This window comes from Gavialis gangeticus, unplaced genomic scaffold (assembly GCF_001723915.1).
Source record: "Gavialis gangeticus isolate Ggan-Ray unplaced genomic scaffold, GavGan_comp1, whole genome shotgun sequence".
NCBI lineage: Eukaryota > Metazoa > Chordata > Crocodylia > Gavialidae > Gavialis > Gavialis gangeticus.
The window spans coordinates 19,330,674-19,356,836 of record NW_017729024.1 but is presented as its reverse complement, the minus strand read 5'-3'; the positions used below and the strand labels follow the sequence as shown (position 1 = coordinate 19,356,836).

General features: G+C 43.9%; 1 protein-coding gene across 1 annotated transcript in view; it reads right to left on the bottom strand.

Annotated features, from left to right (window-relative positions):
- Window positions 1-26,163, bottom strand: part of HAPLN1 (hyaluronan and proteoglycan link protein 1) — a 142,779-nt gene that overhangs the window by 66,062 nt on the left and 50,554 nt on the right. The window contains exon 2 of the mRNA XM_019516925.1: window positions 15,965-16,091. Coding sequence (XP_019372470.1) covers window positions 15,965-16,064 — 100 coding nt within the window. The 5' untranslated portion in view covers window positions 16,065-16,091. The remainder of the gene's footprint in view (window positions 1-15,964; window positions 16,092-26,163) is intronic.

Sequence of the window (26,163 nt, the reverse complement as noted above, 5' to 3'; positions counted from 1 at the left end):
GACTGCAGCAGTCTGAGCTGGGGCAGAGGAGCCCCTGGTTGCCGGGGCCCCATGGAATCAGCTTTGGGCTCCAAGTGGTGGCACTGGGAGGCAGAGGGGCTGTCAGGCTGGGGCACAGGGGTGCTAAACTGTGGGGCTAGGTGGCAGGCAGCCCCCGGCACTTTAGCACCCTCATGCCCCAGCCAGCTCCTGTCACCATATACACATTCATTTCAGCACATGTAATTACTCTGACATAGGATAGTACTGTCATTAATGGTACTACCCTATGGTTGAGTTAGTTAATTTACAGCACCCTCATGCCAGCACACATGTAGGTATTACTGGTGCAGTGATGCTTTACTGTAGAGCTAATTAGTTTGACGTAAAGTGCATGTGTAGATGCACCCACTGCACGTGTCTACACGAGACACTATGTCACCATAGTGATGAGCTATGGTGATGTAGCTCATTGCTATGGCGATGTAGCATCAGTGGGCATGAACCTGTGCAGTTGTGTTGGAAGCGACCTGTGTGGCACCGGGACTATGCAGTAATGGTGGTTACTTCACAGCCATTTAGTACTTGCTTAAGCAAGTAACTCCTGACTTACACAGTTGTTACTGTGCAATCAGTAACTCCTGACTTACACAGTTGTTACTGCACAGTCATTTAGTGCTTGCTTGAGCGTTAAAGTAAAAACTGTGCAGTCTGGCACACGTGTAGATGTGCCCACTGAGTAGTACTTTGAGTCTAGATCTCCGAAGGGCACACTACTGCTGCCACAACTCCAACTTTGGGCCCTATGCTTCCTATTTAGCATACAGGAAAAGTTAGGTGCCTAAGATTGGGAACCACAATGTAGTGTTAAGCCACGTGCTTTATAATGAACTAGCTGCCTGAAAGGAAGGGCCTCTTTCTACCCAGGACATACAGCCATGAATATCTTTTATAGATGGGCACCAAAACCTGCTCATTCTCATAAAACAAAGCAAAAAAAGCTAAGTATTTAGAACATGCGCTCAGATGTGGGACATCCAGGTTCAAATCCTTCTTCTCCCTGACTGTCTTGAACCTTGTCTTCTACCATCAAGGGGAAGCACACTAGCCAGCACATTATAGGGCACTACAGAGTGTGTGGGGCCCCTCTCACTTTCTTCTGTTGAAGCAATGCCACCTGCATAATAATAATTTACTGGACCAGAGAAAAGGTATGGTGGTATGCTAGTGGTTATGGCATTCTCATAGGAGATGTGAGTTCAGGTACTCTTAGGTAGGAAACGCATACAAAATTGATCTCTCTCACCCTGGGTTTGTCCTCCAGCCACTATGTTAGTATGTGAAATGGGTTACCCACCTCCTCTTCTAAAGAGCCTGGCCTGCTAGGAGTGCTCTGCCCCCTTCCCCATTTCAGATAGATAACCACCGCTGTAGACCAACCCCTGCCTCCCCCATTCCTGGCCACCCCTCTCACCTGACTTAAATCAGGCTCCTGGCACTGTTGAATGCCTATAAAATTGGCACTTTTAGAAGGACTGCAGGATTTGGTGGGCTCAGAGCTGTTCATCTGGTGTGGGAGGAGGGGTTGGGGGAGGGGGAGAGTGACTGAAAATAGCCCAGTGGCATTGGAGGATGCAGTAGGAAAAAATGCAGCCCTGGGGTTGATACATGGCTGGGCTTCCCCAGCCCCAGGGCTGTGCTCTGAATTTGTAAAGATGTTGGGTTAGATTGGTCTAACCTACGCCCGATCTAACTTAGTACTCCTCTCATGGGGAACTGAGTTAAATTAGGCCAGTAATTTTTGGTGTGAGCACAAGTCATACTAGTGTGAGAAGAAACAGAGACACCCAAGAAAAAGTACATCAACAGGGAAAGAATAAAACCCCAAGAGAAATGAATGGAAAACAAAAGGAAGAAAGATTGATGAGGAACATAGGAATCTGAATATCTGATCAGATAAACGGTGTATCTGGCTCCATATTCTGTGTTTTACAATGCCTAGTATCAAATGCCTTGCAGTTCTGCTTTACCTGCCAGTATTCCCTCAGGGCTCACATGGATGTGTGGAAAGTTTCAACACCACATGCAGAAGACCACTCCTCATGCAGCGGTCAATGGGGAAGGACAGTTTTCTACTATTAATGCTGGTAGATCAATGTACCTTTCTTTTTTATATATAATCAGCTGGAAAGTTTCTTGCTGGGTTATAGTGTGTATGATTGTATCTTATCATTGTATCTGTATAAAAGGTAGAGAAATTCTATGCAACTTTAAATTACAACTGGTCAAGAAAAAGCTCAATATTAATTGCAGTCAAATAATACATGCATTAATTTTCTCCAGAGATTGCTTGTTTGTTTTCTCCTGTCCCCCCCAAAATACTGAACAAATTAGAGTCATATGGAAAAAGGACTACAGCCCTGAAGTAATTAAGTCAGTAGTTAGTATTTAGCTGAGGCAACTTTACTTATTTCAGAGATGAAACTTACAGGAAACTATCTTGTTTCTAATTCTATGTCCTTGATTTCTTAGGTAAAATGTCACTATGAATAAATTCCAAAGACAGCCAACAGTGTGTGTTGGGGAAATCATAGTTATTGCTTACATAGAGCTTCTCAGAGTCTTTAATTGGATTGATTTTGACACAAAAATTATACCACTCTACCTGCACAGGGAAAGTAAAGCAGTAAAGTCCTTTTTTGGTATGGAACTACGATAAACTGTTAGTGGGGGAAAAGAAGATGGCTGGCTTTTATCACACATCAGCTATTCCAAGATAATTGCCCATGTGTATAGTCTTATTTTGTGGTAAGTGAATAGTAAACCTCTTTTACTGAGAGCCAAGCTGCTACAAGATCACATCCATTCACTGCAGGGTAACAGTGGGCACATGGGCCATTATTATGGAGCAGCTGACATACAGTCACCCTTTACTTTGCTGTACATTTATCTGATGTGCACACATACTGTGGATACTTATCTAATATAGCTTATTCCTGTAAATCTAGGCCAAACTGACACACAGTTTTATATTTATTTAACTACTTACTGTAAAGGGGGGTGATATTTTCAGACTGCTAAACTGGTTCAGTCCCTCTAAAGGCTACGGTTAAATCCACTAAGAGTTTGTATCAGTTGAATTTACTCCCCTAAATTTAACTGAATTGCATTAAAAGTAATGTGAAGTGGTATTATTTCTGTGTGTATAAATAAATAAGCCCTTAGGAGGGTTAAGATACAAGATACCTAAAGGTCAATATAACTGTACCTGCACTGGAGATTTTACTGACCAAATTGCTTTAGAAAAAAATCAACATCCCTAACCAATACAGTTCAATAAACATCTATATTTAGAACTGGTCTAAGAAGGGCAATTAAAAAAATAACAAATATTTTAAGTACAGCTTTCAGCCTTAACCCTCTAGCTTTTAGCCTCAAAAATTCATTCCTCTCCAAAGTTCAGGATTCTAGACATTGTTCATTTTGCTCTCAAGTACTGTAGCAAAGGCAAAGGGTATACAAGAATAGCTTTGGCAGAGTGGCTATGTAGAAGGACTTCACTTCGAGAGGATTCTTCAGCAACAGACAACCCCGCTCCACCCAAAGAGGACCTTCGCAATGAGACTCTATATGGACTGAGACACTTTCTTCAAACTACTTCCTCCACCATTGCAGACCATTGTACAGGTTTGTATCTATCTTCTTTCTCTCTCAGCGTCACGAACCCCCTCCGTCCCCTTCCTTCGCACCACTGGGCTTAGTTGACTAACACTATTTTCTGTAACCTAGTTGCGTTCCCCTCCTCATACCCATCCCTCTAATGTTAGTCCCTTGCTCGGGCGATTTGTATTTCTCTACTGGTGTTGCCATCTTTTTAGATTCACAATCCTAAACATCTACTAACATATTGCCTGGGCACTGCAGACAGTCTCTATTGACTTCAAACAGACAGTAAAAAAGATGGTTGGGACACTAGTCTTCACAGTCCAGTGGAGGACCCATGTGATTGGTGGCTGGCTATGTGGATACAAAGGTCCCAATCATAGTACACAGAGAATATTGCAGTCTCCACAGCCTGATACAGGTTGAATGTGTGAGCCATGCTTCCACACTTACTTAGTTTCTTAAAAAGCCTGACTTCTATGTCCTTTCCCCATGTGCTTCCCTCTTGCCCTTGCAGAGCATAGAAAGGTCCTACTAGTCTGCTAAGAGTATATTGACCAAGTACTTCAACTGAGACACTTGGCAAGGGTAGGAAGAAATGCTTTTGTTTTCTCATCTGCCATATATCTAAGAAAGGGCAGAATACACTTTGTCCCCTAAGACTAGGGACAGACATTACACATAAACTGGTTTAAACCTGTAACAGAGCAGTTGTTCAGTGCGCATAAGCCAGTTTGAAAATGGCTGAAACCAGTTTGAGATAAACATGGTTAAATGTAGTATCAGACTTAACTGATATGGGTCAAACCAGTTTATGCAATGTCTGTCCCAGACCCCTTCCTGGTTTAAGTTAAATCAGAGTCCCTCAGAATCCCAGATGCTTTGCAACTCTGGGCAGGGCTCTGCTTTCTGCTCCAGTTCAGCAGGGCTTCCCCCCACCCCCCGGCACCTGCTCCCTGGCTGCATCTCCAGCAGAGACTGCAGGTACAGGGCATCTGTCTGGCTTCCTCCTGCTTACCCTCACCACTCCCTGCTCAAGCAGGGACTCCTCCCTCCCCTCTGCCTTACACAGACATGTTCACTACAGTCCATGCTGTGGGAGACAGTTCAAAGGCAGACAGGATAGTGTTGGCTTAGGGCTTTACCAGGTAGCTGGTAATGTCCCTGTGTTCCTCCCTTGGAAAAAGTTGTTTAAAAAGAGCTTGAACTAATGAGAGATCCTTTTATTTTGCTGATGAGCTGATAAATGCTGTGTAACTCCCTGCTGTGTAACTAAATGCTGTGTAAATCCCTGCTGGCTCCCCCAGCGAGGGTTGGGGGGAAGGGGGAAATCCCTCCCTAATCAGAGCATCCTGCCAGGGCCTGGCCATACCCCGCTCAGCTCAGCACTGTAGAATAGAAAGGAGGGTTGCTCTAGCACCCCCCAGCTTCTAGCCTGAGCCACTGCAAGCATGTGCCTGCATTTCTTCAGTTACAAATGGATTCAGCCTAGGCAGGTTAGACTAACCTGCAAAGATTGAATTAATTCAGGCTCAGAGTTTTTGAATGTCTGTTCCTAGCCTAAAGGTTTTTTCCTGAACAATATATATACCCACTGCTGATATCAATCAGTGAGTCATAGGTCATGAAGATCTGCCTGTATCCCCTTGAAAATGTAAAATACAAGGCTCAGCCATGAAGTAATGGCTCCTAATTTTTATCTTCTATGGAAACCATTGACAAGGATAGTGTTCTCTTGTTGACTTCTTGCCTAAGGGAGCCACAGTAATCTCAGATGTCAAGATATCAAGAAGCTGAAAGATCTCATACAAAAAGCCTGACAGAGGTAAATTTGAGCTGCTATTTGTGCACAACAATGCTCTTCCAGACATCAGTTTGCACACCACAAAGGCAATCTCATTGTTTGGATAGACTATGCTACCCCATCCTCCATACAGCACAGAGGATGAAGGACAGACTATAAGAAAAACATTTTTGGGATGACAGTGATGTGATAGAAGGTGTTGTGACAAGGGCCGTGCAACAAAGATAAGCGCTTTAACAGAGTTGGGATATGTGCCCTTGTTCACTGGTAGGAAAAGAGCATTGACTGAAAAAAAGACTGTGTTGAAAAATAGCTGCGTGTTCAGAGATGTTGTTCAAATTTTCCATGCAAGTTTAATATTTTTTCAATAACATGTGGCTGAGAAAAAAAAATGAGGCATTACTTTCTGACTGACCCTCAAACCAATCTGTCAGGGCTCAAGAGTAGATTATTGTGAGCCCGTTCCTGCAATAAGACTTTGAAGAATCCTTAAGCATTCTTGGTATAGACCCAACTCCACTATTTGAAATTACGCAAATAAAAGAGCCATCAAAATCATTGCTCCCTCTCAGGAACTGAAAAAAATGATCCACTTCACCCTGACATGTAATCTTTCACTTTAAATTAATAACAAAAAAAGTTTTAAGAAAACAAGGGCCTTTTGGATGGCTAGTTTTCAAGCATATTCCTTTGTGATTGCATTCAGAGATTCATATAAGTATAGTTTCCAGGACTTTAAAAGCGGCAAATGAGGAATTAAACGAATAGGATCATAGGAAAGTAGAGCTGCAAGAGACCTCACAAGGTTGTTTAGTTCAGTCCCCTCCTCAAGTCAGAATTGTCTCTAAACCATCCCAGCCAAGTCTTTTGGATCATAGGAAAGTAGGGCTGGAAAAAGTGGAGGAATTCAGCTTGTAGATAGTAGGATATGCCCTTTTTAACTGTTTTTCAACCTTTCCACTGCTTAATGGTGCTACATAATATCCCTTTTTAATTACTGTATTTCATGGTATATAGATCGACACAGTGTATAGGTCAACCCCTGGCTTTCTGATATGAAAGGTAAGGATTTTCATAGACACAGTGTATACGTTTGGGCTGGGCTCAGCACTCAGCTGGTGTGGCCCCATCCCCTGCAAGCGGTGCTGCTGGCGCCACTCACAGGGGATGGGGCTGTGCCAGCTGAACACCGAGCCTGTCCCCGTCCCTGTCCCCATCCCCATTCCTGTCTCCTGCGAGTGGCACCAAGTCCAGCACTGCTCACAGGGGATGGGGAAGGGGACGGGGATGGGGATGGGGTTTGGCTCAGCTGGGCTCAGCCTCCTCCTCTGTGAGTGGTGCTGCTGGTGCCACTCACAGAGGATGAATCTATGCCAGCCGATTACTGAGCTTGGTTGATCCCAGCCCTGTTCCTGTCCCCATCCCTGGTTCCATCCCTGCCCCTGTGAGAGGTGCCAGGACCCAAGACTTAAAGTATTAAATATAAACTTGGAAAGTCTTTGCTACAAAAACTAGTCCTGCAAAAGCCAAGAAAGTTTAATGGATCCTGGGTCATGGTAGGCCAGCCTGCATAGAATAGACTGGCTGTAGGAAACAGGAGACTGGTTGGCTAATAGTGGGCTGGCTGTTAGCAAACAGGCTGATGAGGTCAGCTCTAGCTGAGAAAGCAGGCAGATCATCAGACCTGCAGGGTCACATGACCAGACAGGGCAGGGCTTAGGAGGTGCACAAAGTGAGTGTAGGGGAGCAGGGAGTCAGTATGGCCCTGCAAGCTGCAGAGGAAAGAGGTGATGTCTAGGGAGGCTACAAGGGAATGCCTGGTTGACCACTGAGCTGCCTTGGAACTACTAGTAAGACTATGAGAGCTTACATAGGGATGCAACCCAGAGTTGGGAGTTAGGTTGATATCCAATGAGAGGATCGTTTTTTGTTATAGCCCAAGTGCTTTTAGTTTAAGTTACAGCTGGGGAAGGTTTACCTTTTAAGTATAGTTATAATTGGTGGTTTGGGTTTGGAGCTACTGGAGAAGTGGAAGTACCAGCCGTGCCTGAGGGGCATGCAGTTGCTTTGACCCCAGCCAGGGGTGGGCTCAAATAGCAAGAGTAGTGGAGAAAGGGCCAGGGGTCCAGTGTCCAGGCAGGGCGTGAACCAGGGTCAAGGACCTATAGCCCAAGAAGGGTGAAACAAGTACCCAAATGGGGAGAGAACCAGGGTTAGGGACCTGTGTCCCAAGAGGGGCAAGAACCCCGGCTAGGGAATAGTAGCCTGACAGGGGTGAGAACTAGGGTTGGGAACGTATAGCCCAGGAGGGGTGAGATTAGCCCAGAAGACCAGAGACCAGGGGCCCAGCTGCCCAGAAGGGTGAATTTTAGGGCTAGGGGCCCAGGGTGAGAGACACAAGGGGCCAGAGGCCCAGAGATACTGTTGACTGACAGGTCTGAAGTCAAGAAGGCTGATCCTGAACCAGTGGGCTAGGGTTGAAGGTTTGCAGCCAGAAAAAAAGGAAGGCTGAAGCTGAGAAGGCTGAGGCCTACACAAGAGACAGAACAGTATTGAGTAAAACCTGTGAGGCATGGGCATAGCTGTATGGGAGGTCAGAGGCCATGAATAGCCCATAAGGTAACAGGTGTCTGGGCACATTTGGGCTGGGAGGGGCCATCTAGTAAAGGACTGAATTTGAGCTAGTGGGAGGGGAAGGGAGCCACTAGCAAAGGTAGGACAAGGGCATACTCTAGGACCCTGGGGCAGCTTCCTTTTGAAAAATCAACTATTACATTTAAGGCATGGCTGCAAGAGTAAAGGGAAGGTATCTGCAGCTAGACAGGGCAGCAGCCCTTGGGCCACCAGGGAGCATCAAGGCTGCCCTTGGAGCCTGGTCCTGCTACACTCCCATGTCAAAAGAAGGGGAAAAGGGGCTCAGCATTTCATTGGATTGGACTGCAACTATATTAAAGTTAAGTGTGTACTGCTCAGAGCTATTAATGTTAATAATATAATGACTATGTTAATACTATTAATTTTACTCATTCCTTATTGTAAAATTCAAATGTAAGGTGAGTGCTAGAAAGAATGGAACAGTGGGCAGGTTAGGAGTCTGGATCCCTCTTTTGAAAGAGCAGGTAGCACATGGGTAGCAGGAGAACATCTTTCCCCATGCTAAGCTACTTTGAGCTTCCAACCTTTCATGGAAGTGTAAGTATAAGTAACCTCTCCTCACCAGTTTACAAACTGTCATCAAGGAGGCTAATTAGGGCCCCTGTGCTGGTGGCGTTTGTCAGGGGAACACCCATATTTTGTTTGTTACTTTAGTCACTGGGTCAAATATTGCTGCCAGTTATTTACGTGCAAGTCAGGAGTTATCTGACTGAAGTCAGTCAAATGACACTGTTGTGATGCCAGTGTATCTGAAAAGAGAGCCTGGTCTACTCTATTTTGTTCCAGTTTTGTATACAGTATCTGTATTAATGGTTAATCTAAGCATGGTGAGGACAGGTAGCTTTAACATTATACTTAGATGGTTCAGTCACTTTGATTAGAGCTAACTGGCTGAAGAACAATCTAAAAAGAGACAGAAAAACTGCTTCTGACTTCATGTATACCAGAAAAAAATAAAAAAGAACTCCACTTTGGATTTATGTTGGTATAAATAAAATTAGAATTAGATCCAGATACTCTGCATATTATCTGGAAAAAACAATCAGAAGAAACAAGACAAATTATTTCTGTACCTCTATGCTGCAAGAGAAAGCCTGTTTTGTGTAATTGTGGTTCACAATTTTGAGGCCCTTTTGAAAAGCCTAAAATTCATCTGGTTGCAAAACAGCAGAAATGGCCATCCACAAATGATTATAAAGTTTCAAACAAAAATAAATTCAGCTGGAACAGTTACAGAGGTGACCGAGACAAAGGGAGAGCATTTATAAGAGAAGACAAAAAAAAATTGGCTTCTTTAGGAAAATAAAGGCTGAATAGGGATATAATTGCTTTCTTTTTTTATACCAGGGGATAAACACTAGAGAAAGAAAATAATTATTTAAAATAAAAAGATAGTTTTAATATAATCTGACTAGGAATAAATTCAGGCTGGAAAATATACAAAGTTTTCTAGGTCTCAGATAAATGAGTTTCTGGAACAGCATTCCTAAAGGAGTAGTTGGGGCAATCAACCTAAGTAGTTTCATTCTGGAGCCTGAGCAGCTTATGAAAAGTTGCATGTTATAGCAGGGGCCCATGTGCAGAGGTTCTCTGAGGCAGTCATGTGTCCCTATTCTTTTTGATTGAAATGGGAGCATTATTTCTTAGAAGCAAAATTTCTCCTTCTTTTTCTTTGTATGTAAGTGACAAATTCTTTTGGCCATCATAATGAAGACATGTTCCTTACAAAGTTGGAAAAATGTGGAAGACAAAGATGAATTGAGGCTGAAATTAGGGCAAAGAAGGGCTTCTAGAATGATCAGGGAAAAGCATGAATTTCTTATTAGAAGAGACTAAAAGAATTTGACTTGTCTAACCTAGCAATATGAATCTTACAAGGGGTTATGATTGCTCACTATAAATACTGCAGGTGGGCAGGGACAACATAGAAAGAGACGAGCTATTAAAGGTAAAGTGTGCATAAGAACAAATGGTTAGAAAATGTCACGAACAAATTTTAAGTGGTAATTGGACCTTTGTCACTGAGGGTGAGGCCCTTGAACAGCTGTGCAATACGAGGTTGAATCACGGCTGATAGATTGCTAATTGCTTAGCCTAAATGAGGAGGAAGAACTGACTTCAGCAAAAGTCAAACAGCTAGTGACCAGATGCATCCAGCACACAAGGATGGATATCATTCAAGTACCTGGGGTAATTGTTTTCTGGGATTAAGGATTAGAAGAAATTTAATCTAAGAAATAAAAGCAGATGATTGAGAGAGATTCATAACTTCTTTGCTTAGTCCTAATATACAAGAAGAGAAAGGTAAGATATGTAAGTATAGATAAATATAGATAAAAGTTAAAGGAAATGCCAGTGAGTAGAAGGAGGGACAGAAAAAGAAAAAAAAAGTCCTTGATGGCAACAGTAGTCCAGAAAGCAGTAATCAGCAAAAACATCATACCTAATCTGACTATCTGACTAGGAGAATTAATGACAGCCAAATAAACAATGATATTATTACACTAAGCAGCATGGGCAAAAAGGTGGCAGAACTATAACTACTTGTGCAGGACATGAAATTGGAAGTTATAAGGATAACAAAAACACAGTGAAGTAGTAACCTTGAATGGAATACAGATGCTGAAATGTGCGTGCAGTTCAAAAAAGATGTAAAGACAAAAGTGTTAGGAGGGTACTGCACTTTAATGATACATTAGACTGTAAGTAAGTGATGGCATAGATAACACAGAATTGGTTGGGATCAAAATCACATTAAAAAGAGATTCTTCTGGGATAGTTTATAGTCTGCTATGGATCCCCATAGTCAGATCTGGATATAGTCTGAGATCTCTTTAATAAATGCTACCAGGAGCCGTGAGATTATGGGAGATGTTAACTTTCAGGGTATAGACTGTGGTTAGGGACAGAAGTTACACATAAACTGGTTTAAGTGTTCCAAAACTGGTTTAAACCTGTAACAGAACAGAAGTTGTGTGCACATAAATCAGTTTTAAAATGGCTGAAACTGGTTTAAGATAAACCTGGTTGAATGTAGCATCAGACTACACTGATTTAGGTCAACTTGGTTTATGAAAATTCTGTCCCAGACCCCTTCCTGGTTCAAGTTAAATCACACTCCCTCAGCATCCCCGCATGTTTTGCCCTGCTGTCTGCTCCAAAGAGTAGGCTGGCCTCACCTCTCTGCTTACAAGCAGTAGCAGTGAGGGCTGGCTGACAAGGGGCTGGGGGTGGGAAACCCTGCTGGGGACCACAGCTCAGTCTGCTGGGCACAGCCCTTGCCAGACTTTTCCCCACTGGAATGGAGGAGATGGGGGCAAGGGATGGGATGTGTGAGGAGGGGAGGGGGCAACAGCCTTAGAGGGACTGCTTCAGGCTGGAAACCAGCAGACTCCACCAGTCCCCACCACTGGCAGGGACAGAGGCAAGCAGTTGATAAGGGGAGGGAGAGGGGGTGTAATTCCCCTCAGCTGCCCCAGGCCATGGGAGAGGGGGAAGAGGCTGGAGAACTGGGGCTGGAGGGACTGGTCCTCTGCCACCTGTGAGTGCTGGGACCTTCACTCCAACACCTAAGACCACCTGCTGATTCTCCAAGAAGGACTTTCTGAATACCTGGCTGAAAGGAAATACTCTGCTCTCAGGATTATGTAAGACTTATGCAAGGCTTTCTCTTCTCTTCTTGGTTTACATTTTAAGTTAGGCTAATCTGTGTGTGCTCTCGTTGTGTTTTACTGGGCTGTATCTTATCGTAGGCAAAGATTTTTGGTTGTTCTTTGTTGTGTGCTTGATGTTCCAAATTGCTGTGTTCAATTCATGCTCACTTCAGAGAAAGGACTATTTTTGTTCAAGCTTTTATGAATTCAGTGCCACTACCCTTTCCCCACTTATCCCCTCCTCAGCCTGGTGGGGCCTGCCGTCCCCACTCCTCAAGCAGGGATTGGGTGGTAGAAGCCTGGCAGGCACTGTACCCCTGCCCAGGAAGACATGAGCTTGAGTCCCCTATGGGCCAGGGAGGGAATTTAAATTCCTACCCTCTAGCCTGCTAGCCCTGGGCTAAGGCTTGGACACACGCCCTCTTCTTGAGTAGGGAATGGGGTAAAGCCTTGAAAGCCTTGGAGCTTCAGTCCCTTCCCTTTGGCAGTGGCTGGCAGGCTAGGAGCCATACTCTAGTGCCCCCCAGCATTTGACCTGAGCCACTGCAGGCATGTGGCTGCATTTCCTGAATCAAAAATGAATATCTGTTCATTTGCTTCTCAGTTTAATCTCTGCAGCTTAAACTAAACTGAAAAGACTGAATCAATTCAATCCTGAACTTTTTGACTGTTTGTACTTAGCCAGTAAGACAAATGCTACTAGTAATATTAGGGCCTACACATTCCTGGATGTGATAGCTAACACATTCCTTCACCAACTAGTCACTGAGTTAATGAAATATGATTCTATTTTACACTTCATGTTGGTAAGTAACAGGAGCCTTTTAAAGAAAAGGGATTAAGTGGACCCTTGGATTAAATGATGATTTGTTGAATCAGACTAAGTCTCTCTGTCACACACTTATATGGAGAATAGGAACAAATGAAGGCTAAACTTGAGTTTTGCTAACCAATCAAGAGCTGCAGAAGATGCTATATGAAAATTTGTTATTCCTCCAGGACAGAAATTTAGGGCATGTGTAGATGAAACGGGGGCCCTAAATTGAAGCAGTGGGCTTTTAAAAACACTGCTTCAACTTAGGGTGAAGTAAACCCCCATGTCATGTATACCTGTGTCTTACATGCCTCTCTGGCGGCAGGGAGAGGGAAGGGCAAGCTGCCAGTGAGCAGGGGAGGAGGGTGGCTGGTGCTTCCATCCACGGCAGTGACGGGTATCCCTCCAGGTGGCACCCACCCACAGGCACCCAGTTTGGGCTGTCCTGAGGGGCACTACAGCTGTGGAGTGAGGACTGGGTCCTTGCATAGCTCAAGCAGGCAGGCAGGCTCCAGGGGGGAAAAGAAAAAAGGATGTGGCTCTCCACCTTTTTTTTTTTCCTTCAGTGGAGTCTGTCTTCCCAGGCTGCTGCCAGGCTGCCTGCACGGGCAGCCTGCACAGTCCCTGAGCCTCTTGGAGCCTGGTGCTTCACTCCATGTCTGTAGGGCAGCAAACTTAAACTCCTCAGAGGTGTTTTAGTTTGCTGCACCCCAAAGTAATTTAAGGTGCATTACACTACCAAATGTGCTACAGTGGCTGCAATTAATGCACAATACACCACTGACACATTCAAACCCCAACACCATTAAAGCAGTACAAAAGCATTTAACCCACTTTAAAGTGCCATGCACACATGCCCCTCATTTTGTCTATACACGCCCATATCGAACAAACATTTAGTTAGCTATTTGAAGATTACCACTGTCACAAAATACAATCCTTTAATTGTTGCTTATGCAACAGGTACAAATATCTGCATTGTGAATTCCTGGTTTAATTAATGATCTGTAAAGGTTAAATAGGAAAAGAAAAGATCTGTAAATAAGGTTTTCATTTGAATTTGAGGAAGAACTCAGATGTGATGGAGACTCAGAAAAGTTATTGACCTTTGGTTTTAAGGCATCAGAGAAGGAAGAAGAACATGTGGTACAACACGTGGGTGTTAACTAGCCATGACATTTAGGCAAAAAGTTAGAAGGTTTTTTTTTTAACTCTTGTAGGAGTAAGGTTTTTGAATAGCTTTCCTAATGGAAGAGTAGGGACATGAAACCCAATTCGTTTTAAATTGGAGTTTGATTTGCATGTGGATCGGGTTATCTGATCTGGTGGCCTCTGATAATGCAGGACTGCAGTTGATATCCAGCCAGTCCCTTCCAGTACTATCTTCATAACCTTTCTTTTTTAGACATGAACCCTAAAAGTTATCCATTCCTTTGTTACCTCCAGCCTGGACCCGAATGCACTTTCCCAGGGCTGAGTACCTCTAAAACTTGGATTTCATGTTCTGCTGCTTCCTTTACTTGTTGCTGCTTTTTGCATGGAGCATTTAACACAAGTACTCCACAAACATAACTAATTTCTAGCTGCTTTCCAGATCATGCTATGTGTTTGTGCAGCTCTGAGCAGAAGGAGAGCCCAATCCTGATTAGTATCACTATAAAAGTAATAATTAGCAAAATAATAATAAAAGCATAAGGTGTGCATTCTAACCTTTCATGTTCTTTATGCCATGTGTCCTTTATATCTGAGACCCTGAATCAGTTGACCTTCAGGTCTCACAGAAAACTTCATTTATAAGAGATATTCTGCTTTACCCTGAGGAAGTGAGTTGAATACAAAAACCTCCTGTTTTTTGTGTTAGGAAGTACTCTTGTGTTGAAATTTGTGCTGACTTTGAACTATTTTGCCTTATGCTCTTTTACAGACCGAAGTGGTTGTATACCAAAAGACTGATGTTAAGTAAACTGTATGTATTGGAAACAAAATTTAGAAAAGTAGATATATAAGCAACTTTAAAAGATAAATATATGTATAACTATTTATAATTTGGTTTAAATATTTACTTCAGCAGAATGGTTCAGCTTCTAAAAAGACAGAAATATTTTCAGTTCTACACAGCAGTGAAGCATTATGAGGAGAAAGGAAGGCATATCGATTAATTAGACAGTAGTGTCAAATTTTAAAATTCACTCCTGGGGATGAAGTCTCACTGTCTCACAACAGCAGTAGGTCTTGATTTTGATTCACACATTTGTTTGACCTTCATAGTATGGGTTTCTTAACAGTGAGACCAGCTCTCTGCAATTTCTTATTTGACCTTGAAAATATAAGGGTCTGTTCCAATAAGTGCAGAACACCTGGAACTCTTCCAGACTGCCCTCAGACTTCTAAGTGCTCGGGAGCTCTTGATCTGACTGGATATTTATAAGGACTCTCAAATAAGACAATTTGCCAAGTATCAACAAAAAAGGTACTAAACTTTAGTACACACACACACACACACACACACACACACACACACACACACACACACACACACACACACACACACACACACACACACACACACACAGAGAAAGAGAGGGAAGAGTAAAACAGCATATTTCTTAATTTTGCAACATGAATACATTAGAACTATTATCTAAGTCAATTCCAGTAGAGGGAAGGCAAATCTCTCTTAGTTCTGCCTATCCGTATTGCATAAATCCCTGGGCTTTCTTTTTACAGGATGACCCTCAACAACTGAAGCTGGGACTGAAAAAACAGCTGCATTGTACTGCAGACTAAAATTCTGCTACAGCTATAAGCCTTAGGATTCAAATGAACCCAACAGAATTATGCAAATGGCCAATATAATGTATTTTGTGAATTAGAGCTATGAGGAAAGACATATTTCTTTTCTGGTAAGCTACTTCTTTTCTGATCTTTGAGTTGCCTGATTCTGATTTCATTTATACTGTGTCTTTTTAAGTAATGATCAGCCATTACAACACTTCTGTGGTGAGAATATTTGCTGTGTGTCAGCCTGAACTCAAATTTATTCTACAATAAAATAAAGGTATCTAAATCTATTGCAGTTGCTTATTACTTCAGGATGCATGCTGTTTTATTTTAAAATATGCCATCTCGTACTCACAAATAAATGCAAGGTTGCATCTTGATTAAACTGCTCTTAAATATACTTAAGCACTTCAACTTTCATTTTCCAAATGTCTTAAGAGTATAACAGTGAAACACAACAGAAAAAAGAAGGAAGGGTCAGTAGATATTAACAGTGCAAACAAAAAAAGTCAATGCAGCAAAACTAAAAATTAAAGAACATTAAGCACAGCATTATCTCTCTAAGGAATCTGAATAACTTGATATTCTCTGTTGAATATTTCTATATTTCCTTACCTTGGATATGAATAATTCTTTCATGGTCCAGAGTATAGTTGCCAATGTGAGGTTCAGCACAGCAGATAGAAATCAGCACCAAAAAAAGTAGACTCTTCATCTTTGATAGCCAAAAGAATCTTCTTCACTGTGAAGACATTGCATACAGAGAGGCTTGTGAAATTTGGAAACATTTACAGTGTTGCAGTGCACAACTTGTTACAGCCATATGATCTGATAATGGGTGTATAAAATATTTAACCAACTGAGCTGATAATGTTACAATAGCGAGTAATATTCAGAGCTAAAGACTACAGCTGTTTAACATTGGATTTACTTGTCTTGTATTAAATGAAACTGGAAATGAAATAATATTTATCTATGCAGAAGTACAAATATTAAAATATAAAATGATGCACAGAAATATATACACATCTTAGTATATGTATGGTAAATTATAACCACCAACTGTGTTTCGAAAAATGTTTTAGTGTACTTTTGATTTTCCAGAACTACTCCAGATTTGGTTTATTAATGAACTAACACCAAACTAATATAGATTGTATCCATTTTTGTTGTATAATACAATCCAGTTGTAATGGATTGCATTATCCTTAGCAATTAAATAATACCTTCAGAGCTTTTGTCATTTTAGTCCAGGCTACAAGTTAACAAACAGGGCATTAAGTTTCCTTGATCTAAGCAGAAAAGATGACAAAATATTTCTCAGGCTGACCAGAAAAGGTACATTTTATTTCAGATGCACTTACCATTTTAAAGAGTGCCTAAGTATACAGTGAAATGTTGGAAACCATGCACAAAGTAGGTTAGAGTTGTATATGCTACCACTGCAGTTGCCCTGATTGATTTTTCATTCATTTCTACCTAGAATGCTGACGCACTAACTTAGTGTGCCAGGTAGGGTCTCTGCAGTCAGCAGAGCTGAGCGCTGCAGGGAAAATCTCTGCCAGCCTCAGAGTAGTAATTAGGCAAATGAAGACCTGAAATAGATAAGGAGGCATAAAATACAAGAGGTCTTATGCAGAAGGTTCAGGCTTATGTGCTCTTTATAGCAATCATATTAGTGACAACGGATTCTCTAAATAAAAAGAGCATTCTCCCAATCTGTGCCTTTAAGGAGGCTTGGGTTGTTATTTTTATCTTCAAATAATGCAACTATTAGTAATATTGCTGTCTTGCTAATATAGAAAACATTTCATTTTCTCTCTCTTGCTTACAGCAGAGATAGAAAGGAGTCTGAACCAAATCGCCACATGCATGCACCTCCAAACTTAGGAAGTGCTTGTAATTGGAATGAATCACAGTAAACCAGTCCTTTAATTCAAAGGACTGACCTTTTTCAAATCCAGACTCAAATGGTATAATTTGTAACCCTCTCTCTCAGAGGCTAAAATGCAGAAATAGGACAATTATGTTTTATCCTATGTTTTTATAATAGAACTTGTATGTTATTTGCCTGTACCTCCATTTCTTCAAAAATGCACAAGTTGGCATTCACACTTGGTTCATTGTCTTTGCAGATATTTATCTACAGACGATGTAAGTAATACACATACTTTTTTCTCGGTGGTTCACACTCTGCATCCCAAACATCTGTGGATATTCCCTCTTTCTTATAATGCTTAGCATAACAGTGACCTCCATATGACAGAGGAAGGACAGATGCGACTCCCCCAAGAGCCTATCAACACTAGTTTACCCTGGAGAGGTCACAAAGGAGTGTAGTGAGATGTTCTCTTTTAAGGGACTGCTGATCTGGCAGTTTGAGACATATATGAGAGCACATGCATAGTGCCACACTCCTGCTACAGAAACCCTGAGCCAGCCACCTGATCTATTTTGCCTGCTAGGAAAGCACTCTAGTTATTGTTTTTGGCTTAGAAGGAGACTGATGACTCACATATTCTTTTATGGGGAAGAGTGTTAGCAGGTCACCAACAGCCTGTCATGTGTTTTATTTTTGTAATAGACTTACACTGTTTCAAAATGGAGCTCAAGATTCTCAATTTTCAGTACAATCCACAGCCCTGAGCCACATGTAGATGTAAAAGCTCCTGAACACAGTAAAAACCTTGTAGTTCAACAGGGATGGATGCAAACTGGCCCAAAATAAAGTGAACTTGGACTCTAAATACCACTTGGCAGGTATGTTAGTGCTCCTCTGCCCCCCCCCAACCCCTGCCTTAGCACTTTATCTCCATCTCATTGCCATGGTCCTGCTAGCACCTGAAGGTCTTAGTGAAAAGAATTATTTACACAGCCTAGTTAATAGGTCCTAACACCACCGTTTTGTGGACAATGCCCTGTTTCACTGGCCCCTGTGTTTAGGGAGATGGTTGTTCATCGCAGAAGGAAAATTTAACTTCCAACCACTTGAAGGCAATGTTCAAATGTTTCAGAGATTTTGCCTGTGGATATCTAACTCCTATCAGTTGGACTTCAATACCTACTGGAACATCTAATCAAATAACTGATAGGTAAACTACAGAAATACAGGATAGATGAAATTACTATAAGGTGGGTTCCCCAGTGATGGAATAGAACTCAACAAGTATGGGTTTATGTCAAACTGGAAGGCGGTATCATTTGGGGTTCTAGGCCCAGTATTATGTGATATCTCAGTTAAGGTGAGAATGGAATTGAGCATTCATTTAGTGAATCTGCAGGTGACACCAAACTGGAGTAGCAGACCTATTAGAGGACAGGATTAAGGTTCAAAATAACTTTGATAAAATGGAAAAATTAACAGAATGTACTTAAACAGAATTAAATTAGAGTACAGCAACAAAAAATTATTAGAGGCTAGAAGATATGACATACAGGGAAAGGCTGGAGAAATTGGAGAAGATAAGCTATCCAGGGGGAAAAAAAATGTGGAAAAAAAAATGGAGCAACACATGCAGAGACAGGACACGTGGCTGGAAAGCAGAGCTGAGTTGCCCAGAGCCACACTCTGGCTGCCAGCCAGGTTCTGTGTGGCAGGATTGCCACAGCTGCAGCCCCAGGACCCCAGGTAAGGCTGCTGGAGCCAGCACTGGGCTGGCTTCAGACTCCCCTACCATCGCTGGGGTAACTTGCCATATGCCAAAGTGCACATGGCATGGGTGTTCCACGGGGACAAGTAGCTGAGGTGCAAGGTGTACCACTGCTATTTGTCCCTGGGGAACCAAACGTCTGCACTTGTCTGGATGCAGCCTTGAAGTCCTTTCCTGTTCTATTCTTTATATTGTCTTAGTATGGCAATATTATGAAGGCATGGCCATGGAAAGAGTTCCTTGCATTTAGTTACACTTGGGTCACTAAGCTATAGTAAATGGTGCATTAATTTTAAAAAATGAAAGAAAGCACAGATCCCGTTTGACTCTCTATTTGACCCCTGAATTCTAAACAGAGCCTTAAAGGGCATGTCTACACATGTGGGCATATGCACTTGCAGTAGCTCAAATAGCAAATTTGAGCTGGAGTTCTGTACCTCAGCACACGTGCCTGAACATACACTTTGGTATGGGGGAAATTGGGCCACTTGTGGTAAACCGACCCTGCCCAGCTCCTCCTGGATCTGCAGCCAGGGAGAACTGAAGGCTGGGGCCAGCACCTGTGCTGGTCCCAGCAATATAAAAAGCTGCCCTAGTGAGCAGCTCAGGGCTACTTGCTCTCAGGAGCTTCTGATGCCTGGCCAGTTGGTATCTTGGGACACTTGCCTCTGTGTCAGCTGGACTGCTGAAGCAGCCCTGACCTAGAGTGGCCCCTGTACCCTCTATCCACTGCAGCAGTCTGGCAATGGGAGCTGCTGCTTGGCTGTGACTTGCTGCCACCTGAAACAGCATCAGCCCCCTTACACCTACTGACTTCATTTAAAAATTGCAAATTCTCTGATAAAAAATTCCAAATTCACTCTTTAAAATACCCCAAAATCATGGACAGAGAGAGAGAGAGATCAGTTGGGCAATGTTTTATTATATTTACCATTTTAAAGCAATTTGGAAGCCTACCAATGCCTCTGTCATCATAATAAAATAAATTCTAAATATCTATATGCTTTGGTGTTTGCTTTTGGTTTTTTTATTGTAGACAAATCAGAGCTGTCCCTGACCCCTTCACTAACCAGGATGTAGGGCATAGGCGATGTGTAGGGGAGGCACAGAGGGGCACGTGCCCCTCCTGAGATTGGCCTCCACCAGATTCTGTGGGTGGTCACTGCCCCTGCCCCCACCAGCACAGCTGGTGGCGGCTGTGAGCAGTTCCCGCTTGCTGCTCACTGTCACGGTGCCGCCCCAGTCATGGGAGGCACCAGGCATTCATGATATGGGGACAGCTGTCCCTGCAGGTCCCATCTGGTCTGGCAGCTAGGCTTGCAAGTTGTGAGGTATAGGGGGATGTGGGGTTCTTGGGTGTGTATGTGGGGGGAGTCCATGGGTGGGTGTGGGTATAAGGGGGATATGGGGTTTGTGGGTAGGTGTGAGGGGGTGGGGGACATGGGGAGTGTGTGTGGGTTGGGGTTGAGGAGGATATGGGGAATGGCAGGAAGTGTGGGGGGATGTGGGGCATGTGGGTGGGTGTGGGGTTTGTGGGCACGGGGTTTGTGGGGGAGGTTTGAGGGGGGACAGCCACAGGCCCACTCTCCCCTCCCCCCATGGCACACAGACCCTGGTGCTGGCAGCACTAGTCAGCTGGGCTGTTGGGGCCATGACCCACTGCAGGCACAGGCCCGAGACGGCATGATGACTAACATGACTAACCCAAAGCCTGAACATAGAGAATGTAACTGGCCTGAGCCAACCTAGCCAGGGCTGGGCACCCTGCCAATGCATGCCTTTGGATAGGACCAGGATGGCTCCTGCCACCACCACCACTTGCAGCTCCTGTCTAAAGGTGCACACTACTGGGGGGGGTTGGGCTGGGCTGGGCTGGGCTGGGCTGGGCTGGGCTGTGCTGGGCCAGCTCTGTTCACCATATGCAAATACTGGATCAGGTGGTGCTGCACTGCTGCGGGACTGTGCCTGCAGTGGGCCATGGCCCCGATGTCCCAGATGGATGCTGCTGCCAGCGGGGTTGGGGCTGTGCACTGCAGGGGGAGGCTAGGGTGGCAGGCATGTGACAGCCCCCTGTCAACCCCTCTCACAAATCCCATACCCACAAATGCCCCCACAAACCCCATACACCCACCCACACACCCCACATACCCACCCACACTCACAAACCCCCTCCAGAAACCACAAAGTCCCTCCACCCCATGTCCCTACTTACTGGTGATAGCGCCTGGGTCCAGGTCACTGCTGCAGCCTTGCCTCACTCCTATTTGCTCCAGCACACTGAGGCAGTGTGCTGGGGCATCAGGGGCACATGAAAGCCATAGACATGCTCTGGTGGATGCTAGAGCATCTCTATGGAGGACCCAGTCTCTGGTTGCTTCAGGGCACACTCCAGGAGCTGCATCACTTTTTTCCCCACATGCTTTTTTTTTGTACTGGGATTTACTGTATAAAATTTAGAGTTTAGGGAACAGTCTTTCGTTCATAGCGTGCCTCTTGCATCATCTCAAACTGCTTTGAGATGCTGCGACAGGCACGTGCTTGCTCATCTGGATGCACCCAAAGTATCTATATGGGTTTGTGCAGCTCTGCATAAAGAGATTGCAAATGAAGCAGTAGCACAAAACAGCTTGGCAGGTATGACAACAGCAGGTGAGAGTAAGTATTGGATCTGCTTTAGATACAAATTCTCTATGTGCAAGGGATTCATAGCCCATAATTGTAGTGGCATCACATAGTCAATTTACTTGGGTTTTTGAAGAAGGTGGGGCAAAACTTGGCATTTTGTCAGGAGACAGAGAAGGGTCACCACTAGATTTGCAATTATTCACATCCTGGAGCTGACTGCTGGGTATTTTGCTTGCTATACTGATTTATATTCAGTAGATCTAGATGACATTTTCAGAGGTTTTCATTTACATTTTCTGCAGTATTGCAAAACAAAACAGAACTTTACACAGCATTTACGAGTCACAGCATAAAAAGATAAACAAAAGACAACATGTTCTGTGTGTAGCAGAATAATTTTTCTTGACAACTCTGATTTCTTATCTAAGGCCTCATGAACCCATAGCACAGGTGATCTGGTGCTTACCCACGGAATTATTACATGCAATCACAGCATCATGAAAGCACTGTTATACAATACTGAGGGCAAGAAGAGAGTAAACTATCTCTGAATAGACCTTTTCTTTGATGAAGTTGAATCTTAGCATTTTCATGGAGGGGAATGTGAGATGATCTTGAAGTTTTGGGGTTTTTTTTATTGTTTTAGATGTATTATTTCACTTTCTCTTTCACAACATGTGCTGGGGGGCACCTACCGTTTCTAGTAAACAAATCATGTATAAGGAAAGACAGAAGGCAATATTGCATGACCTGACCTTCCAGGGTACAGAAAAATATTCCTTCCTGCTCATGCAGGGGTGGGTGAAACTGACCTATTGTATGGGCTCACAAAGTACGATTTTACAACAGTAGGGCTGAAAACTGATATTGACGTCATTGTGTCAGTACTTTTTTTATGGCAGTACAAAATGTGATCGAACAGACGTTTTTGCCCCCTGTTGCACCTTGAATGTCTGAAAATGTGAGTGTGATAACTCCTATTAATAGTTTGTGCTGGTTTATTGCAGCAGACATCTGTTCAGTTATGGTACAATTCCTGCAGCCTGTGCTTTCTGGGGTTCCCTGCTCTGTGCTTGCAGAAGCATGCCCTGGCTCTGTGTGAGGTACCTAGGGCTGTTGTCCCACAGGATCAGGCCCCTGAAGCCCCAGGAGTGGCAGGGGCTTGATGCTGTCTGCCAGTCAATTGCCAGGCAATTGGATCTCATGACAAAAATGATGACCGTTTGTAGCCTAGTTTTCCCAAAACACTTCTGTCACATTAAACAATGCTATGGGTGAATCCAGGATTTAGCAAAGAGGGATATGGCATACTGCCCCCTCCTAGACCATTGGGAGATGGGGACAAGGTATGGCTAGAGCCCCATTGGTGGGGGAGGGTAAGCAGTCTCGGGGGTTGGGGGTGCCTTGGGGATCGGGAGGGGCATAGTGGGATCTGCAAGAATGATAGGGGTGAAGGCAGTGTCCATGGCAGAAATAGTGGGGCAGGCAGCATCTACAGCAGTGATGGTGGGGCAGGTGGCATTTGCAGGAGCAATGAGGTTCATGCAGTGACCATGGGGGTTGCTGGGGTCTGGGAGGGTTTGGCAGGATCAGGGGGGCTTGTTGGGGGAGGGGCTTGGGGGATACCAGGAATTATTTTTAGCCCCCTGATCCCCTTGGTGAACCTACCCTGCCATCTCTCCTGCCTCTCTCCCCACCGGTTCTTACTTTATCAGTTCCTGGCACAGTGACAAAAGCTAATAAAACCAACACGGAGTGGCTTGCAGGATGGAGAGTTAATGAGGGGCTGGCTAGTCAGGGGGGGTGGCGCAGGGGCTGGGGGGCTAAAAATAGCCCAGTGCCAAGGGGAGAGTTAGAAAAAGCACAGCTCCAGAACTGTGCTCAGTCAGCAGCTGAGTTTTCCCAGTCCTGGGACTGTACAGGTAGCTAGAAAGAAGTTTGATCCACCAGTCTAATCTAGAACGTTTGAGTGTACATCAATCCATGTCTATCTAAGACTGGGTGCCACCATTTTAGACCAGTCTATGTGCATGGAAGTTCTGTACCATTATAGATTTAGACTGATTTACAGTCCCTGGGCCTCAGTGTAAGGTCCACACCTCAGTGAACTAAATTAGATTGGGTAGCCATTTTTAACCAATCTAACTTCCCCCACAACCTACCCAAGTGTCTGCACTTAGCTTATGATTCTATATGATTAGGGAACAGGACAAGACCCAGAGTCATAACATCTTCCTCTTTAAGGGCAGTTGATATCCTCTGGGCAGCAGCTCTGCAGAAAAGAACCTGGGGGTTACAGTGGACAATAAGCTGAATACAAGTAAACAGTATGCCCTTGTTGCCAAGAAGGCTGATGGCACACAGGGCTGCATTGGTAGGTGTGTTGCCAGTAGGTCAAGGGAAGTGATTATTGTACTCCAGATGTGGCCTTACCACAGCAGAATAGAGGGGAATAATCACTGGGATTATTTATTCTAGAGAAGAGATGACTGAGTGGGGATTTAATAACAGCCTTCAACTAACTGAAGTGGGGTTTGAAAGAGGATGGAGCTAGACTGTTCTCAGTGGCGGCAGATGACAGAACAAGGAGCAATGGTTTCAAGTTGCAGCAAGGGAAGTTGAGGTTAGATATTAGGAAGAATTTTCTCACTAGGAGGATAGTAAAACCCTGGAACAGGTTACCCAGAGAGGTGGTGGAAGCTCCATCCTTGGAGATATTAAAGACCTGGCTAGACAAAGCTTTTTCTGGGATGATCTATTTGGGGATGGTCCCACTTTGAGCAGGGAGTTGGACTAGATGGCCTCCTGAGGTCCCTTCTAACCCTAACTTTCTATGATTCTCTCTTCTTTAACGTATCCATTAACCACCCCTGTCATAATGACTTTTATTTTCCACCAAGGACAAGGGCATGACAGCTTGGGTAACAAGGTACTCATTCAACCAACACATTAAGACCTCTAGCAAAATTGAATTAAATTCAGAGATGCTAGGCTTCACATTGCTGGCCAAATAAGTCTAGGACTGATCTTCTTCCCAGCAAAATTAATGAAAAAATAATTCCAAGCAAGACACCGTAGCAAAGTTAAGGCTTGTCAAACTCAGCAGACTGTCCACCATGCTGAACAGTTCCATTGGATGAGATTTTGCTGATGCTGAGGCAAAGGAAAAGAATGATTGATGCCCCTCTCTCACAGTCACAGCGCAGGAATGGAAAAATTCCTTATGCCAAGATTAGTCTGGCTCAGAACAAGTTTTCTGCTACCTCCTTCTTGCCACTTCATTAGTTGTAGGTTATTTGTAAACTTGAGGCTAGAGGCCATCTAGGTGCCAGGCTGTCAGTACCTTCTTGCCATAATAATTCTCTAACCATGGGCAATAAAAAAGCAGCACGACCATTCAAAGATAGCTGGAAACCATTTAAGTCTATTAGTCCCCTAGGGAGAATGCAGATAAAATGTCTGCAGGGAGAAAGAGAGAAAGAAATATCTGAAGGGTCTCTTCAGCATCTGCCCTTGCGATAGAGGACATTTATGCCAAACATACGAGGACTCATTTGTCCACAAATTGAAACTGGAAGCCTACATTTAGTGTATTAGAAGTGGCTAACTTTTAAAAATAATCTGTTAGTTCAAGTTGTGAACCTTGATACAATTCATAATTTCTAAGGTGGGCTACTGTTCTTTTGGGATTACCTTTGAAAATATTAACTCATGGATCCGTATAATACAAAATGATACGCTGTGAATAAGGGTTTCAGACATGAAACTCAATGACAGCCACACTGCCACATGTCTCAGCACTTTGTAGCACTACAAAAATGTAGTGCTATGGGGGTGTACAAGCTCTCTGGCTGGAGAGCTACAAAGTCACATCAAGGCAAGCTCCCCAGTCAGGGAACAACAAGAGGTTACTCACTGGGTCCTCCATCCACAGGGGAGCCAGATCACTGACAGCCTGTCCTCTCCCATGCCAGGGAAGGGGGCAGGCTGTCAATGATCAGCTGGCAGCTGCTGAAGGCTAAAGACTGCCTCCTGCCCTACAGGGGTAGCAGAGGTGAACAGAGCCCCTGTCACCACTAGTAGTACAGCTACAGTGGTGGCAGGAATTCCCTCACCCACCAGAGTGGGCAGGCAGTGGGGGCAAGACCTAGGATGAGGGAATTCCCTCTGCTGTCTGAAGACTCCCAGCTCCATCCAGGACTGCTCAAGCAGCAGCAGAAAGTAGTTTCTTATGAGTGGCCATGACAGCAGGGGTCCAGCAGGGCTCCCTGACAGAGACCCCTGTGACACTACATGTAACTGTACGGGCATTATGTGTGGCAGAAATGGAGCCAAGATTTTACAAGGGGTGGCAGTGTAGTTGCAGTGACCAGAGCTGCAGGGGTGGCTTTGCCCCTTGCTCATCCCACTGGAGCAGGCAGATGGTGTTGCAGGAGTAGCAGCCAAGGTCTTAAGATGCAAGGTAAGCATTCCTCCCTCCCCCTTATTCATAGATTCATAGATTCACAGATTCATAGATTAAGGGTCGGAAGGGACCTA